This window comes from Pholcus phalangioides, unplaced genomic scaffold (genome assembly GCF_987345545.1).
Source record: "Pholcus phalangioides strain wild (caught in Gottingen) unplaced genomic scaffold, Ppha-v1.0 ptg000003l_1, whole genome shotgun sequence".
Taxonomy (NCBI): Eukaryota; Metazoa; Arthropoda; class Arachnida; order Araneae; family Pholcidae; genus Pholcus; species Pholcus phalangioides.
The window spans coordinates 22,147,104-22,166,743 of record NW_028301596.1 but is presented as its reverse complement, the minus strand read 5'-3'; the positions used below and the strand labels follow the sequence as shown (position 1 = coordinate 22,166,743).

Genomic DNA, 19,640 nt, shown 5'->3' with positions numbered 1-19,640 from the left:
TTTGTTGCAAGCATTCGTTTCTTAAAATATGTTTTAGACTTGGTCGACAAACTGTCTGTTGCTTTTCAAGTAGACAACCTACGTTTGTTTTTCAACTGGTTGAGAGGTTGAAAAATTAAGGAAATTCCGGAGAGAAAAACGTCATACCAACCTTGAATATGTTTGAAAGACTTCACAATTCGAAAAAGAAAATGAGTATCACAGACAAATAAAAATTGAAAATGCTCAGGTTAGATCAAAATTCCATGAAAACAAAAAAACAGTTTTTAGACCATCTGGTTGAAAACTTGGACAACATGTTTGAAGAAAGTACAATGAACATTTTCATTGAATTTGACGCAGTTGAATTTGAATGAATTGAATTTTGAATCCTATGAATGACATAACATGTGCAAAAACTTTCGAGTGCAATGATAACAAAAATAATACTCTGTATAATGGTTCAAAAATGAATTACAACCCAAGTTCTGATGAAGCAACGGACAATTTAATTTGTCTTCATTGTAAAGGAAATGAGAATATGTTGTATAAAGATGAAAATATACTTCTAAAGAAGAGCCACTTAGGGAAGAATGGTTATTTGTAAAAGAACTATATATATTTTACATAAATGGAAAGTTATGAAAACGACAGAATTTTGCAAATATATCAGTGGGTGCAAAAAAAAGGTGGTGATAACATGCCTTTTATTTATGCAAAATATAGAAAGTTGAACGTAATTGCCTTAACTTTGCCTCTTTCAAAAGCATCATGTGAATGTGGTTTTGTGACATTAAATCGTATAAAATCAAAAAAGAGGGCACAACTTGGTGATGACCATCTGGACACCCTAATAAGGTTATAATATAAAGGCCCTCCTTTCACTGTCGCTAATGAAGGCGTTGATTGTGATATGAATTTTGAACTAGCTGTTAAGATGTGGAAACAAAAGAAAAATTGTTTAAAAAAATTCAATGAGTGTATAAATATTTATATGCTATATACACCGCTCAAAACAATTAGGGGAGCAAGCAAAAAAGTGAAGAAAACCGTGCGAGACAGCCACGTATTGGCATACAATGGATAGTAAACGCGTATCAATACGCAATACAGAAAAAAGACGTAAAAAAAATTGGAATTAAGCTTTAATTCTTTGAAAATATGGAAAAAACATGAAAAGATGATTTAGGGCAACAATTTGGTTACATGTAAACGATAAAAAAAATGACTGTTTAGACATGATGCATGAGTTTTAATAGGGCGTGTGGTCTCCTCGAACAGCTAAGACTGCTGCACACCTGTTTGCCATGGATGCGATGAGGTTATCGATCAGACTTTGGGGAATACTGCTCCACTCCTCAAGAAGCGCAATCTGCAAGTCTCGGACAGTAACAGGCGGCCTTGGTCGCGCAGCAATGCGTCGTCATAAGGATTCAGGTCAGGAGAGCACGCTGGCCATTCCATACGCTGTATTGTTTCAGCTTCAAGCATGTTCTCCTCCAGACGAGCTCTATGCGGTCGGGCATTATCATCCTGGAAAACAAAGGAATCTCCAATGGCTCCAGCGTAAGGGATGACATGAGGTCGCAGTATCTCGTCTGCATACCTTCGGGCCGTCAAAGTGCCATTCCGAATGATATGCAGGTCCGTACGTCCGCCTATGCTGATTCCACCCCATACCATCCAACCAGCTCGTCTGTATTGTGACCTTTCACGAACGAATGCGGGGTTATTTCGAGTGCCCCGGGGGGGGGGGGGCGAAGTGCTTACGTTGTCTCGCGGTTTCTCCTGTTACTCCAGTAAAATAGGCGTTTCTGCAACATCCCGATTTCTGCCCTTATCTCCTTTTTCTGGTTTTTGACGTCATGAACTTTGATTTGCATATGAAGTTTTCTTCTTCCGTTTCCTGCTAGGCTTTCAATTATGGATGATTCATTTTATGTTACTTATCGGTATACATCTTTGCGTAATTTTGTTAAAACCATGTGCTCCCCTAATTGTTTTGAGCAGTGTATATTTACATATGATTAAGTTGGTTCTTGTTATCTCATTTTTTTATATATTTGTATCAAATCAGTATTTAATATATAAGTGTTTCGATTAAATATTTTTTTAAGTTTGGAAGTTTTGACGATGTTTTCATTTATGTATCATGAATTTTATATAAGTTACGAATGTCTTGGTGTTTCATATGGTTTTCATGGTGTTTCAATTCCAATTTAAAATTATTTTTCACCGTTATAAAAAAATTTGATATGACAACCTCCCAATATAACGTCCATTTTTCGTGAAACGGAGGGGTTTGTTATAATGAGCGTTGACTTCTTTGTATTGCCATTGGTATTTTGGAGGCGTTTTAGTTTCTACTCTGTAAATTTAAATGGGGTTAGGCAAAAAAAAAAAAGCGATGGTACATCAATTACCCTTGGAAGGGAGATGGTATTATGGTTCGGCTTTTTACACTTTTCAGTTTTTCATTTGAATTTTTGATGCAGCAAATAAAACTCTTAAAAGTATGTACAAACTGCGTGATAATAGCTAAAGAACAGTGAGATTTTTGTGTCGTTACTCGTCGGGGGTCAGAGGGGCCGTTGTCTCCCACCGGCTTTAGAAAATGTACTACAAAAATGGTGTATATATATATATATACATTGAGAACATGTTCCTTGCCTCCCACCCCTGGAAAAGTTAAAATGAGCCCTTCTGGCTGTACATACAATAACGTAAGATAGCGCTATAGCTATCTCCGTTCGCAAGCAAGTTATTTCACATCGAAAGGACTTTGCACCCTGTGTATAAATGCTTCAAATGCTAGTGTTGCATGTAATCTATAGGTGTACGTACCACTGATGCTAACGGAGAAGCGCATGCGACCAGACTGGAAGCGCAAGCAAGAACTCCTACAACGTCGGTGATCAGCTCAGCATTGTTATCCATGTACACGGCGTACGAGAAGTACACGAGGCATAAGCCAGCTAGAAGAAGTAGCTGTTGGTGAAGTACAGTCTGCAGAAAGAATAAAATAACCCATTATATATACATCGGGGAACACACAAAATCAATTCTCTCACACATGCAAAGCTTATTTATTTGATTGGTACAAAATACACAGCTGCGACACGAACATGCGGAATATGGGGCCTGAACGTATTTAAGTTGTCAGTATTATGCATGCTTCTTGTTCTAGTATTGCTGCCATCTGTTTTCCATATTTTGAAATGAAAACGGCCTGAGTTTTCGTGTTATGTAAGGATTGTAAGGATCGTGTTGAAGGTCTGTCTGCTTTCTGTGGAGAGACTTTTTCGGAGGAAATCTGCCGTTTCACCCCCGAAGTGGTGGGCCGTGTTAGAATTATGTTGTACTGTATATAAGGGACAATTGCCAGTTAGGGAGGTATTTGCCGTTGGAAGCTGCCATCTACTTTCCCAATAGGTGAGAAAACAAGAATATTCTGCTGGTTGCTCTTTGAACAGAAGACCGGCTCACATATACAGGAACAACTGAATTATCGTATTTTGCCGACAAATATAGGGCGCAAATGCATATAACACCAGGGTCGTAGCCAGAAATTTTTTCAAGGGTATAAGGGCATGCTGACAATACAGACTTAACTAAGTGATTTATCGGTGATTATGTATAATCCCAATTCGTATTGGTAAGTCGTTAAGCAGTCAAGTCCAGGTTCAGTCCAGGATCATGAATTTGATAGGTAATGGTGGTTATATTTGCACATGTTGATAAATACGAAGAAAGTCAACATTAACAACAAACTTCTTTACACTTAATTTAATTTTTATGGCAAAATACGTGTGTGCGTGTACTACGTATGGACAAAACTGTTATAAGTGGTTAAATTAAAGTGATATTTCCGTGTGTGATTCTTCCATATTTATCAAACTTCTCTATTTGGAAATTATGCACAATCACCGATAAAAGTGATAAGTAAAATTTATCAAACTTACCAACATGACTGGTGATTATGCATAATTATCGATTTAACACATTGACCGTAATATACATGTGCAGGCGATGCCGCTTATTACAATCATAGATAATATCATTCGGGCGTTATCACTTTTGCAAGGAACGGACTAATCCCATAGAACACCCTGAAGATCCACCCTGAAGTTGGTTTTCTGTGGTTCCCAACTTCAAGGCGCAAATGCGAGCCGATCTCCCCGTTAAAAAGTCTCGCCACAGAGAGCAACAGTCCTACACAATAAATCATTCAACCATAACACTTCACTCATAGTTAGAAAAACTAGTGGCAGATGGCAGCACTACACATAACAAGCATTACAGAGAAACAACAAAACTTCACGTCAGGTTTCACTACACGGACACGCACATTCCCGCATGTACCGATTCGTTGGAGGGTTTCACGGAAGGGGGGTGTGGGCGGGGTGCATGTGTGGTGTAGTAGTAGTAGTAGGTAGGGCCTCCAAAAAATGGCTCGGGGATCCATGATGTTCTTAATTCTTAAGTCAGCCACCTCGCTGGGCAATTTGCCTGTTGTGGCGTTGTATTTGTATAACATGGGAAAAATTCGTTTATAGTTATCGGGATTTCGGATAATGCTATTTTTTTTTCCGTCGAAGGTTTTTTTGCGATTTCTGAAACTAAGGTTTAACCAAACTTTTTCTTCCTATTAATTATCGTTATCAGAATGCAAGACTATGTAAGAGGCTAGAAAGTGTTCTTCCCCTTCAACTCCCTTGTTGACAAACATTTCTGTATTTAATGTCGTAATCAGTCCATAGTATTCGCTGTGATCCATGTACGTATGGAGCTGCTTTTGCAATGGCCTTCCTATAGTGAAGGCAAACGTATGAAAAAAAGGGCGCTTCCCTTCAGTTCTTGATCAGTTTCTTTTAGTTGACCAGATTCAAATTCCTTTTCAAGAGAGGGATCTATGAAACACATATTGTACATTAAAAATATATCGTAATTATAGTATATGCCTTAGAAGACAGTTCCATTCTAACGCCTCATGGCTGATTTCGACACTTTACTTGAATTTGTGACATAATTTCTAAAAATCTCATATCATTACGAAATTCTAATGATATTTTACTGTATATTGTAGAGGTTATGAATCAAAATCATATCACATATATATTTTTTAATTACAGTGTTTTATAGACGAAATGTACGATGAAATTTCACAAAAAATTCACGCGTACATTAACAGATTTGAGTGCAACTTATGAGCATAACATGCAATCCTTTAAATTTTGGTTCATGACCTGCAACATCACTAGCTAAATGTACTGTGAAAATCACAAAACATTTCATTTACAAAATTTTTTGCAATTATGTTTCGAATATTGCGTGAATTTTGCATAAAATTTGACATAAAAATGACTTTTTCATTGTAAATGACATAGGTAGACCAAATGTGTTACTGTTTTCACTATTTCGAGACACTTTCTATCACAAAAAATGCTATTAAAGCTCACACCAGTACCATTTTATAGAAAGTACTTTCGAACGTAGTCGGATACTTTAAGGAAAAAAAGAGGTCTCGCTCTCTAGAATGGAATGAAAAAGAAAATTGAACGATGAACATTTTGCAACCATTTATGAATTACGGAGGAAAAACGGGACAACCATTTTACCAATACCTGTTTACCACACGTCCCGTTCAATCAAATGGGATGTATGGTCACCGTACATGCAAACGGGACTTTTTCGGATATAGTTATTCTGTTATTGCTATCCAAAACCCTAAGTTCCGATGTGATTACATTAAGCGGCGTTGACTATTATATTAGATACATATTCATAACATTAATATACATATTTCGTTGATGATATATTTGCTTATAACAGTGGTCCTATAACTTTTTTAACCCGCGGCTCCCCAGAATATAGTCTAGACTAGAATCATTCCCATCCCCCCCCCCCCAAAGCACAAACTCCTCGCGACGCCCCTAGAAGTCCCACCGCACACTGTGAGAACTTATGGGCTGAATTAACGGAAAATTTGATAGATGAAGTGTCATCCTTTCAGTTTTAATTATTGTTATTTTCATTGCATATATATTCGTAAATTTCATTGAAAAAATTATTTTTATTTTCACTTTTCTTTCTTTTCCAGCTTCCCTTTCTTCTATTTTTCCCCCTTGTAATCACGTTGGCTTCTTCCTTATTCAAAAGTAAAAGAAATCAAGGAAGTAATGAAGGTAGTCATTATTTTAAGCATCTGCTCGCAATGCTGGACACTAATTACCAAATACAAAACCCTAATATGGTTACGACCAGAGTGATGCTTGTACTTCGATGTTTTATTTTACGTTGTCTTTCGACTCGATTTCAAACATTTCGTTTCAAACATTCAAGTTTTTATCGATTGCATGCACATATTAAAGAAATAGTGCACGAAACCGCCACTTAAGACGTTACCTTACACAAACTGAAGAAATAATAGCATCCCGTATAGCTGGATTGAAGCACCACTGCAATCGCATTCACGGTGATCAAAACGTAATCATTCACCAGGAAACCATAATGCAACCACAGAGCAGTACTGTAAATACAAGAAAAAAAAAAGAGTGAATTTAAAAAATGGAACTTTTCATATATACAAACGATTTTTTTTATACTACCAGTAGGTCTCTTGTTCTCCACTACATTTTACTGAATATGAAAATGGCCCTCAAAATTATTTCTTGCTCCGGAACCCCGAACTCGTTTGGACGGCCGATTCACAGGGCAATGGGAAAATTAAGGTCTTTTAAATCTAATGCCATTTGAATTACACTGTACATGCGAAGTTAGATCATTTCATTGAGCTGCGTGTCCAGATACCCGCTCCGTATTCGAGAATTGAACCAGAGGCAGATTGTGTTGTGTCATCCTTCCATTCTAGGTCACTTCTTTGGTCGCTCGCTTACCCGGTTACTCGCTCTCTAGGTCACTTTTTTGGTAATTAAAATACTTACGCACTGTTTTGATCACTTTTCGGTCGCTCACTGACTAGTTCTTTGCTATCTTGGTCACTCTTCTGCTCATTTGTTCACATGCTTGTAAACCCTGTAAGTCAGTCGTTTGGTCATTCACTGACCTTGTCCCTTGCTTTCTAGGCAGATGCAGATTTATAGTTTTACTGCTTGGGGTCTGTAATACTTTTGCCACCCTTCTCACATTCCAATAATTTTCTTGACCTCTCATTCCTCAAATTTGCCGCCCCAAGTTGTAGCCCGTTAAGCGCTTCTGTAAATACGCATCTGGATTGAACGTTTAGATAAATCATATAGACATAAGATTAAGATCATTAATAAATGAATGCCTAGGTTCTTTCACAAGACGATCATTAAGCTTGAGTATGTGGACATGTCTAAAAAAAAATGAAATGATAATTTTCAGTTCGATCTGGTGGTTCTTTATTGTTTGTAGGATGTTTCATGAAGCTGATCACATACAACTTTTCTTTTTCTCCCTATATCATCACAAATGATGTTTCATTCCGAGAACAAACAGATACAAAATACTCGGCGGTATGCCAACAATCGGAGTCTGTGCAGCTGGAGCACAAAAATATACGAAACCGACTCTGTTTATGAGATCACGAATCAAACGATATGGGGCTGTCGTTAATTCTATGTATTTCAGTTATTTATCCGCACTTATGTCGGGACATACAGCAAATTGCGTTATCAATCAACAAGGCCAGAACTAGGAGTGGGGGAGCGGGAAATTTTAGGTGGAAAACAAAAAGCATCGAAAACATCAAATTATACAATTCAGGAGGTGAAAAAATTACCTTTGCCCCTTCTCTCTTCTGAGAAAAAAAGAAACCCTAGTTAAGATTAATTGTCCCTGCCAATCAATTATATGTTCGCATAAGATTTCTATAGATCATCAGGTATGTTCGCACCTCACCTGTGTTGGGACCAAGGGTGGACAAATCTCCAAGAATTTCAAATAATTTAAAATTAAAATGACTTGAAATAACAGATGCCCGAATCAATATTTTAAGTGCCAGAAAAATATTATTCCTGGATTTAAAGCTCAAAATTATTTAAAAACATTGATTTATTTGCATAGAAAATATCGAAAGTCACAAAACTTTTTTTAATCGAAATTTTGGAAGAAATACGAAAGTTCAAAAGGAATGTAATCGAATCACCAATATAAAATAATCTGAAATTAGTCAAACCGCTAATTATATAATTTTTCGCTCTGTTCGCGTCGAAACGAAAGTCACCAAGTTGCAATTCACATCGCTTATAGAATCATAAGCGATTTAGGGTACGAACAACGCACACGCTGGTTTCCGATTCTGCGAGTGAGTGCTGTTACAGATTGGTTAAAATTCAGGTTTTTAACCAATCCGTAAATAGCACCGACTCGCAGAATCTGAAACCAGCGTGCATTATGTTCGTACCCTTACAGTACGGGAGGTCGGATGGCAGGCGTTGGTCTAGGATAGGATCGACTAGATCATTCGATTGTGAAACCGGGACATCTTGAAAAAAACTTTTTCAGATGGTGTTATATATTAGTGTCAAATTGTAAGGCAAAGTTACCTGTTGGTACTAAAAGCCTGAGCCTTGTACGGTTTATTTCAGACCTTTGTTCTTCGACCTTTTCCCACTGTAGATCGCTGAAATTAAGTTAAAAGTTTCACGAACCCTTATAAATGGGAGAAATAATTTGGAGAAAATTTCCCTAACCTTCGACTTATCATATTTCGTATTTTCCTATAAAAAATACGAGAAACCACTATGAGCTAAAACCTCTGCTGTAACCTATTGATTGAAAAAAAAAATACATGAACTATATATATATATATTATAATTGTCCAAATAATATAGTTGTTGGTTTTAACCCCTTCGATTACAAGCGATTGGCAAGAGATTCGGAAGTTATATATTTGACGAATTGGCGATAAATATCGTAATCTTGTCCTAACCTAACCGTACGTTAGAAAAAGGAAAATAAGAAGGAAAAAAAAGTAGAAGAGAAAAAAAAAACAGAGGGAAATAGAATAATAGATACGTGTCAATAAGAATTTAGATTTCTCTCTCTTTTCACCCTCACCCTGCCTGTTCTTTTTTCTTTCACTCTTATAAGAAAGATACAACGTATGGGAGAAAATCACTATCAGCAGGGTATACAAAAAAACAAAAAAAAAACAAAGAGGAAAAAAAATTGTAGGGTTGCTACACAAAGCTTGGCGATGATGGGAAGAGAGGAAAGAAAACAGAGAGAACTCTTATTTGAATATATTCCTCTCTCGTTCGGACGCAATATTACGTCCTTGATCGTAAAGGGGTTGAACCAATGCGCAGAATGAAAATTAACAACATGTGGTGTAAAAAACAATTTTTTTTTTCATTCTGCATACCGATGCAAGTTTTATGCGCCAAAATACTGGTTGCTGTATGTGTATTTACAAAGTAATTTAGTGGCAAACATAAAAACATATTAACCGGTATTTTTGTGCATAAATTTAGACCGGTATGCAGCCTAAAAAAATAATATGCAGTACTATAACTCATTTTGTTGTTTTCATTTTGCATACCAGTTTGAAACCAACAACTAACTTTACTTGAAAAATTATAACAGATAGTTTAGCTTTTGCTTTATAGGTGGCAGCAAGAATCATATTTTTGTGGTGAATAATTTTTATTTTTTGTAAAGAAAAATGCAGCGCATAAATATTTTCTACAAAATTTTAGAATCAGTCGTAGAGATTTTTCCTTTTCGGACACTTTATAATTCGGCCCGATACTATAAAATCGGGCCGTATAATATGTAATTTTTTTTGGAAAAATATATTTTTCAAAAAGCACATCTATTTTCGTGTCAATTTCAGTATAAAATAAGGCTATACAAGTGCTATGCTTTTTTTTTATCCAGAAAGAGTTGACTCCTTGTCGGTGTGATTTTTTGAGAGCTGATGAAATTTTACGTGTTCAGAGACTTTATAAAACCTCTCACAAAAAAAACTAATTAACACTCTCTTAACTAATTAAGAATTAAAACTCTAATTAAACTTCTGTGTTTATATGTATTATTTCAATTAAAAATATGCGTACAGCACCAATTTACACCCACTTTTGTAAAATTCAATGCGCTTTTGTGGGATTGAACCATAAAGAGTTAGAAAATTAAAACCTTAAAATTAAATTTCAGGCGGTCCTCATACTGCCAAGCACTTAAATTTAAATATTTTTCATTTTTGAAAAAGTTTATAATTTTTTTCAATTTTCACTGTTGATGCTTAAAATAAAAAGATCATACAAGCTTTAGTTTTCCTTAATTACAACAATAAAATAGCAGTGGTCAGATTATTATAAAACGGGTTATGGTACATATTGTATATAAAGTATATGTATGTGCGTGGGAAAAAAAAATGAAAAATTCGCAGAGTGAAGAATAGCGGTGCTTACCAAGCAGTGCCCGTTATGAACGGAAGAGCTGAAAAGTTGCCAGTTGATTTCGCTCGGTAGAAACTCAAACAGATTTGCCTACGTTTATGAGCAGTAAAAAAGAAAAAGAATTAAGTAGAATATAGCACACAGGCAATAACTGTCAAAACAAATCCTTTTCGAGTTTAGCACTTCGGTAATCCGAGTGAATAACGTTACGCGGCATTTTCATTGCGGTGTTGTCCAACGAACGTATTTTATAAAGGATGAACGCACAGTGATTTATTGCAGCTGAACGATTGCCAAAACGTCACGAAATAGAGCTAGCTCTTCTTAGTCTCGAGTTAGGATTCCCTCGAATAGATTTTTTTAACTTCATGTGATCAAATAAGTTAGAGTGTTAGGACGTTAAAAGATGAAGGGTACTTACAGGCCAGCAAAATTAGATGCCACCGTGCAAACGAGTGCAATGTTTCCCACTATATAAGTTAGATCCATGGTCGGTCGTGTGTATATCGTTCTATGCAGTGCACTGACTAAAATAGGAACTCAATGAAAAAAAACAGTCCCTGTTTCGAATGAAGCGATGGATGGGCGGATAGACGAACAAATAAGACATAAATACACAGAATCACTGCGCAATCAAACAGTGGAGACAAAATGCATCGTGTTACTGTGAAATTTTATGCGATCCCTTTTTTTTTCTGTATTGTATAGTTTCCGGCACAAAGACCTCTAGAGTTGAAAGAAATTCATATCTGTTATACTTGAATGAAGTTTTCTAATTTTTTCTTATACTTTATTTTTCCGCTTTGGTTCACGTCACGCGTTTTATCTACAGCCAGTTTTGCTGATTGATGACGGCACTCATCTTTTTTATAACGATAACTCGATATTCTTTTCTATACGGAAAATCAGATTTGGTCTCGAGCCAAAACATTTCGAAGATTCTCCCAAAAACAGGTGGATCACGAGCGCAGCAGCTGTGATTGCATTTGACGAACCATTTATTTCTATTTTTTCCCCCAAGACATTCGGTCTCTAAATGAGACCTCAACTAATGAGTTCGTCAGTTTTTTTTCTTTTTCTTTTCAGTTTCGGGAAGAAGCGCACAAGATTAACCAATCATTAAGAGTTTATTTATAAATGTATAATAATTGATTCTTCATAGGAATTGCACGATACTTGAAAGAATGTACCATCTTCATCGGCTGCTAAAACAATGCCATGATGGATAAACAGGTGGAGCTGGAAAATTTTGAATCGAAGTGGGTGACAAACATAAATCACTAATTTGTGCCACAATCGCACGATTTCGATATTTTGAGAGAAAATATCCTCCCATCAGTGCTCTTCTACATCTTTAAAGCTACAAAAAGTGAAAGTAGTTTAACAATTCAACTTTGCGTACCGGTAAAAAAATAACTACCGCAAATAACAGAAATGATTTGCGGACCAGCAAAGAAAAATAAGAAGAAAAAAACGGTAAATAAGACAAACAGTCGACCGGCAAAACATTAATACCAGAATTACCGTATTTCCCGCAATAGCCGGCATGCCAGAAAACATCCATCGAGACTAGAATACCCTTACTTCCGCTTACCCGTATATATGACGGGAAATTCGAATCAGATTCTGGAAAATTCTTAAAAATCTATTATAAAAATCCATTGAACTCACCGAATGTATACTGTAAACCTCGGTTTTACCGGCATTGTGGGAACTAACCAGACCTTTCTTTCCTATCTAACCGAGCACAATTCCCGGCTATCGCCATGGGCAATTTATTACCGATTGAGTTGTGCCAGAAGTGTAAGTGGGTATACCTAATAGTTCTGAGTATGTATATAGTGTTGTGTGAACGGACCAGACCACAACATTCAAAAATCTTTTGTCCCTTAAGTTTGGCAGCATGCCGGCTTATGCGGGGGAATACGGTAGGAGTCGGAATTTGTGGACCGGACAAAAATAACTACCGTAAATAGGAAAAATAATTCACACAGATCGGCAAAAAATTAATACCACAAGCACAAGAAATAATTTTCTCACCGGCTAAAAATACTGTAACTAGGAGAAGTAATTTGCGGACCGGCAAAAAATAAATGGGAGAAATAATTTGCTTACTTGCTGATGCTAAGACAAACATAAACACCAATATATCAGGGCCGTAGCGTGCCTTCTCGGGGCCCCGGGGCAGACATTTTCTTGGGGGCCCCCTAAAAGGGGAAAAATTAGGCAAAATAAATACACATTATTCGTGGAGGCCCCAGATTCTGGTCGGTACCCCGGGTTGCCCCAGCCTAGTTACGGCCCTGAATATATACAGAATGCAATACAGAGGTATAATATATATGTTAACGTATGATGATAACGTTGTCCTCGAATATCTTGATCTTCTCGATGGTATTGGTTTCCAATGTTTCATCAATAACCTAACCAGATCATATTCTAATGGCAGAAGATCATGTATTGACCACGTTTTCATCAGAAAGAGCAAAAACATGGAATGTGTTAAATCATCTATCTTCCAATCTAGTTCAACTGATCATTATGCAGTTGGTTGTATAAACTAGATTTTTATTAATAATACTTACGATTCTAACAAATTGAGAATGAAATTTATTTCTGTTGATTACCGAAATATTACTGATTGGGATTACTTAAGAGCAATTATGAATTTGCATATATATGTGGAAACTGTACCAATATTTCATTTGACTCTTTCTTAAAAACTCTTGAAATTATCATTATGAATCACACATACTAAATGCTTTGATAAGCCGAAAAACAGAAAGAAAAAATAGTTGGGTTACAAAGGAGGTTTTGGATCTTGTTTGGGAAGGGATCCAATTTTAATTTTAAATAATATTGATACCCATTTCATTACGATGTCAAATAGGATGACTCTTCATATCAAAATTATGTTCCTGCCTATTCAATTAACAATAACCCTCAATCTATGATTTTTTCAGAAATAAGTTATATTGAAGTTTCGAATATTATATCTGATATATCTTGAGGTAAAAATTGTTCTAACATTATTAATTCAAAGATACTGAGAGTGCTTCTCCAAATAATGTGGTTTCTTATACTCAACTTTTTAAATGACTGCATTAAATACTCTATTTTTCCTGATGCTTAAAAAATTGCAAATGTTACTCCAGTTTACAGATCAGGAGATGTGAATGGTTTTTTTTTCCAACAACTATAGACCTATATATATTCTTCTCACATTTTCGAAAGTGTTTCAGACCATCATAAAAAACAGAATGTATTTGACTTCCTCAACAAAACATAATTCTTCTCTGATAATCAACACAGGTTTCTACCTAAAAAAACACCGAAATAGCATTATTAACTTATATTCAATTTGTCTATGAAAATGTTGATAAATCCCACAAAGGATATAAGAAAAGCTTTCGATTCAATAAATCATGATATCACAAGATCATAATTTTGAAAATGTACCCAATAGGCATCAGAGGTGGCACACACGATTTGATGAAATCATACTTGGAAAAATAGGATCCATAGAGTGAAATGTTCAAGTTTTTACAGTTCTCCTTTATTAATTAAAAGGGGAGTCCCTGAGGGATCTGTTTTAGGTCCCTTATTGTTTCAAATAATCATAAATAACTTTTGTAACATTGATATTTTTTATAACATTATCTGCTTCGCTGATGATACGGTGGTTATGTATGCAAGTAATGATCCACTAGAGGCATTGAACCAAAAAATAAATGAAGATCTTTTAAAAATTCAAAATTGGTTTCTTATTAATAATCTGGAAATTAATATTGAAAAGAGCAAATACGTGAAACTTTTTCCACGAGATAATCCTCCTGACCCTATTCAATTGATATGCCATACTAACCAATGCAATCTCACCTCATGTTCATGTAGCTGTCTTGAAGCTGTGAAAAGTATTAAATATCTCGGTTTCTATTTCGATAATAATTTAAAATGGAAATCACACTTAAACTTTCTGCATAATAAATTGCGGTACGTGATTTTCAAGTCTTTTCATCTCAAAGGTCATGTTAACAAAGTATTCATCAGAAATTTGTATTTTTCATGGTTTCAATCACACATATGTTACGGTCTTTGTATATATGGTGGTGATTACAATAGTAATATTCGTCCTATAATTAACCTAAAAAAAAGTAATTCAACCAATATATAATGACTATAACACCCCGTCTAATATTCTTTTTCGTAATGCTGTCGTTTTAACTGTTCGCCAGCTGTACTTAAAGTAGCAATTACTCTGTACAAAAAACAATACCATTTGCTCATGCGCACTACAGTAAATCCGCGTAGACCAAATTGTATTTATTCAACTACACAGTAGAGTCTCTTATATTAAATGTCTGTAACTGCATAATCCGGCTCCAAAAAACTTGTAGTTTACCAATTTCTCTTGGGCATTAGACCAAATTGTATTTATTCACGCACACATGCACACCAAGATATTTTACAAAAACACAATAGTATTTTCATAGCTCCAACGTTTTTCAATTCAATACCACACATATGATATGCAAACAGTTATTAATCTGCCCCATTTCAAAAGAAAGCTTAAAGAATATCTTCACACAATAAATGATATTGAAATTTATTTTTACATAGTTCCGCGACATTAAAACTTATTAATCTACCATTTAATGCCTAATTGAAGTAGCACCCCGAAAGCCAGCCACAATATGTACATATATATGCATATGTATTTCTTCCCCTCCCTTTTATTTACTTCAACATAATAGACACATTGTACACATTTTACTATTTTATTTCAGGATACTTGTACTACTAATTAAGTCGTTTATGTATTATGATTATTTGTATGATTTTTGAATTTATATATTTTTTCCATCAAGAGTTTGTATCAGTTTTTAGTTTTCTTATGATTATAACCCCAGTATTGGCAGCCATTTGCCTCTCGGGTAATGTTATTTCTGAGAATGTAACTGTTATTTATTAAAATAAATTGAAATTGAAAATATTGAAAAATAAATCTAAATTTATGTATCGGCAGTATAAATTGGTCGAAATATTTCGCGGACCAGCGATTGAAGAACACTGTTATAATCCACGGTGGTGTATAATCATCCAAACTCTTCTGGATTGTTCATCACCAATGGTGAAATCTTTGAAAGAAAAAGATTATTACACAGATTCTTTCATTCGCATCTAGACGCCATCTGCTACTCGTAAGAAAAATTATTTACTTTTATCCCAACCTCGCAGGAAACATACAGGCAATATGCAGTAGTAGATATAATTAGCATCTAAAAGAAATTTAGAGGTTTTAAAGAAATTACAGTTATACGTATTACGGACATAGTCTCGAAGTCTTGTCACTGTGTGAAGTGACTGGCCTTTTCGCGAACTGGTCATGTCGATTGGCGAAAGTCTAAAATAAACGAGTGTGTCCTACTCCTTCGGACTTTGGCCGGCCAGTTTGGGAAGGAGTCAACTAAGTGATGACCTTCAACCCTTTGACTTTTTCTTGTGACGATATGACAATGTTATCGGGTTATGTCTCACGCGTGATTAACATCAAGAAACTAAACACAAGAATCACGGGAGTGATCCAGACTCTCTTCCGCAATCGATGTTAGCAGATACGTGTGTTGAAATTAAGAATTTTATTTCAAGAAAGTAATTCAAATCACCAGAGTATGTTTAAGCAGGCCATTGAGGCCATCATCTAAAAGCGATGGGAGTAGTTTAAAAGTTAATATTCTCCTGGGGAGGAGGAAACTTCTAAATAATTCTTTACACATGCACACGTCCTAGTATCGGAATCATTTCCAAGATTCATTTTCCAAGATTGATTAGATGCCAAGATGAAAACTTCGTGAATCATTCACCAGAGGGCATTATTATTGTACGCATCTTGTAGCTCACGACTGAATTAGTATACCTGAATCTTTGACCCACCGCTCCATCTTTATTCATTCATAAATTATACGCACTTCATTATCTCCCGTGATGTGACTCTTTGCAATCATTTTCTGCCTCTCGGAATCATGCTGTGATGCCTGGGATGAAAAACGATAAATATTCAAGGGAGATTTAGAACATGGTAAACAACACAAACTGGAATAGTTTTTTGAATAACTTCCTAGAATCATGGAACTAATGTAATGTAATGTAAGGAGTGCACACCATATGATAGGACTGGTTGAAACACTACCTATAGTGATGATTTTAAGAAGCTTTCGGTCTTGAATTAAAGTGAAAAAAAAATTGCAGTAGTCACGTTATAGGTGATTATGTAATTAGTTTACTCGCGAACATCGACTAGACAATATATAAAGTCGTTGAAAAAAAATAAATATGTTTCCCGATATAAATATTGTATAATCGTAATATCCGACTGTTGTGTTCCTGGAAGTCTTAATTAATCCGATTAATTAAGACTTTGGTCGGTGAATTTGTGAGATGACCGATATTTGTCCTATTTGGGAATTGCCTGACATTTAATGGGGAGTTTCCGAAGTGGTCGGTCACTCCGTGAATTTGCCATGGAAAATTTGCCAAAGTTATGAGTTTTGCTGATCTGGATCATGCCGTAACAAGGGAGGTGATGAAACCAGTACTACCTATAGCATAGTTTTCAAACTTTTTGTTCCATCGCCCCCTTTTTCAGATATTGTTTTCTCTCATCGCCCCCCAACTCAAGCGAAACCATAGGATCCCATGTTACAGCCGTAGCTTCGATCCCCTTCGGACCATTCCATCGTCCACCAAGGGACGATATTGCCCACTTTGGAAAATACTGACGTAGAGCTAAGGAGCCTGTATAACATGGCTCGAAAAATTTACATTAATATAAATGCCACTATTAATATTTTACATGCCCGAAAAATATTATCACTGGATTAAACTTACTCGAAAAAAAAAAATAATTAGAAAACACAAATTGATTTTATTCGCATGAAAAATATCGAAAGTGATCTTATTTTATTTTTAAAAATCGAAATTATAGAAAGGAATAATTTATAATTTGAATAATCTAAAATTACTCAAACCGCTAATTAAATTTTCCGAGCTGTTGGCGTGGGAAAGCAAGTCGCCAAGTTACAACTCACCGCGCTTATAAAATCGCATACGGTACGGGACGGGACTTGGGCAGGTGCAGGTCTAGAATAGGGTGACAAGTTCATGCGACTGAAAAACCGGGACGTAACGCAAATGCACTCATAAAAATCAGAAAATCTTGAGAAAAAAAAATTCAGAGGGTCGCATTGTAAAGCAACAAAATAACCTATTGGAATTGAAGCCCCCTTGTCTCGTACGGTTTAGTTCAGTGTGTTCGGTTCGACAATCGTTTTCTTATTGCAGACCGCCGAAGTTGAGTGAAAATTTTCTCCAACCCCTGCATAAATGGGAGAAATAATTTGTGAACCAGTGGAAAAAAAAAAAAAATTGGAGGAAAATTTTTCCTATAAACTTTTGACTTATCATATCTCATATGTTTATGTACTTTGTTATTATAAATACCAGAAACCGCATAAAGTTAGGCCTCCTACTGTTAATTATTGAATAAAGGTAAAACTGTCTGTTTTTATATAATTTTTTTTAAAATGATATTAGTTTTAAACAAATGTGCAGCAAGAAAATTAACAATATGGCGGTACGATGCTACCATATTTTTAATTTTAATGCGGCACATTCGTGAAAATTTCATTCACCATAATACCAGTTACTATGTTTTATGCTTACCACAAAATAATTTTGTAGCAAATACACAAAAATAGAGTAACCGATAGTGTGGCGCATAAGATTTATATTGATATACAGCATGAGAAAAATAATACATGGTATCATTCACATTTTTTTCCTTTTCATGTAGCACATTGGTTTAAAACAAACGGCCATTTTATGTTAAGGATTATAACTGGTAGTTTTGCTTTTATTTGATAGATGGCAACAGAGAAAAGCTAGAGCAAAAATTTACTATTTTAAGTAATATTAATACGCATTTCTCTTCTATTCAAAAATATCGGTACACGAAAGCTAATAGAATACGATGAATCCCACGATTATTTTCCTGGGGGGTTCGTCACCTTGATTTAGTACCAAGCTAGCTTACCTCGTTCCGAAATGATGTGTCAGGTACATATTTTGTCCGAACGTGGGTCGGTCGACGACACAGTCCTCTCGATTCGAAACCACAAAGAAAGTGGGTTGAAGCTTCAAAAAATAAAAGTTAAATTTTTAAAAATAATTTGATTTTAACGAATCTTTAATTAGCGGACGACAAACCGGGACAAATAGCTATTCCGAAAGCATTTTTTCGGAAAAGCGCATTAAAAGGTTAAAAACTGGAACTCTCCCTGGAAACCGGGACGTCGAACTTCCCTAGCCTAGGATGAATCCCATTGCTATTTTTACCAAAAGAGTTAAATTCACTAAAGAGTTAAAATGAACCGAGAAATTGTAGAGAAGGGCCCGTGTTAAAATTCTAACCCTCCAAAGATTCTAGCTTACGAGCCAAGTTGCAGTATATAATGGGTAATGTGGAATTTCACGCATGTGTAGGAACACTTACATTATCGTCGCCAGTACCGAATGTTAATATTTTTTTTAACACTCCTGCGGGCATGTGGTCGAAAACAAATTTTTACACGCCTGATCGAAACTTTCACATTCCCGGGCAGGTTGGGCAATAGACTTGTCCAGCCCTGCTATATAACCGGTCGGTTTCATCGTCCTCCATATTGGAGCGGCAAAACAATTTTTTTGTTCAAAATGATGTCTAATCGTTAAAAAAAAAAGCAGGGGATAGCCATCGTAGTGGAATAACGATTGGCTATAGTGATAATAATGACGCGACATTTCGCTCAAAGATGGTGCTGTTTCATAGAGCTCTAAGTAGCGCTCCTTGACATTCCAGGCTGACATATCCGTCATATTTTAGTGAAAGTGTGACGTCTCGGTATTATCGCCAGAGCTAGATACTGTTCCTGGTTTTTTTTTTCAACGATTTCTCGGGACATCATTTGGATTGGAGCGCTAGACCTACTTTTTAAAAGATAATGAATCCGAACCACAGTAAACCAACTTCAGCCGACGACCACCAATGTGCTGCCGACGGGGTTAAAATTCTGATCCTCACCATGGTAGTCCAGTACGATATCTACACAACCACACAGTAGAGTCTCTTATATTAAATGTCTCTAACTGCATAATCTGGCTTCAAAAAACTTGTAGTTTACCAGTTTCTCTTGGTCATTTCGCAAAGTGATCGGTCACTCCGCCAATTCGAGGGCT

The 19,640-nt window shown here is 35.8% G+C and overlaps 1 protein-coding gene across 6 annotated transcripts in view; it reads right to left on the bottom strand.

Annotated features, from left to right (window-relative positions):
- LOC149088293 (sugar transporter SWEET1-like) overlaps positions 1-19,640 on the bottom strand; it is a 24,888-nt gene extending 5,248 nt beyond the window's left edge. Inside the window, exons 1-4 of one of the 6 annotated variants that reach the window (XR_016194393.1) lie at positions 10,789-12,618; positions 10,380-10,457; positions 6,385-6,508; positions 2,824-2,985 (exon numbers count right to left, since the gene is read on the bottom strand). Coding sequence is in view for 5 of the 6 variants with exons in the window: in XM_089246471.1 (XP_089102597.1) it covers positions 2,824-2,985; positions 6,385-6,508; positions 10,380-10,457; positions 10,789-10,856 (432 nt within the window). In the remaining variant the exon portion in view is untranslated. Of the gene's footprint in view, positions 1-2,823; positions 2,986-6,384; positions 6,509-10,379; positions 10,458-10,788; positions 12,629-19,585 lie in introns of those variants that run through there. The other 5 variants (XM_089246492.1, XM_089246471.1, XM_089246482.1 and 2 more) reach the window with 5 other exon arrangements.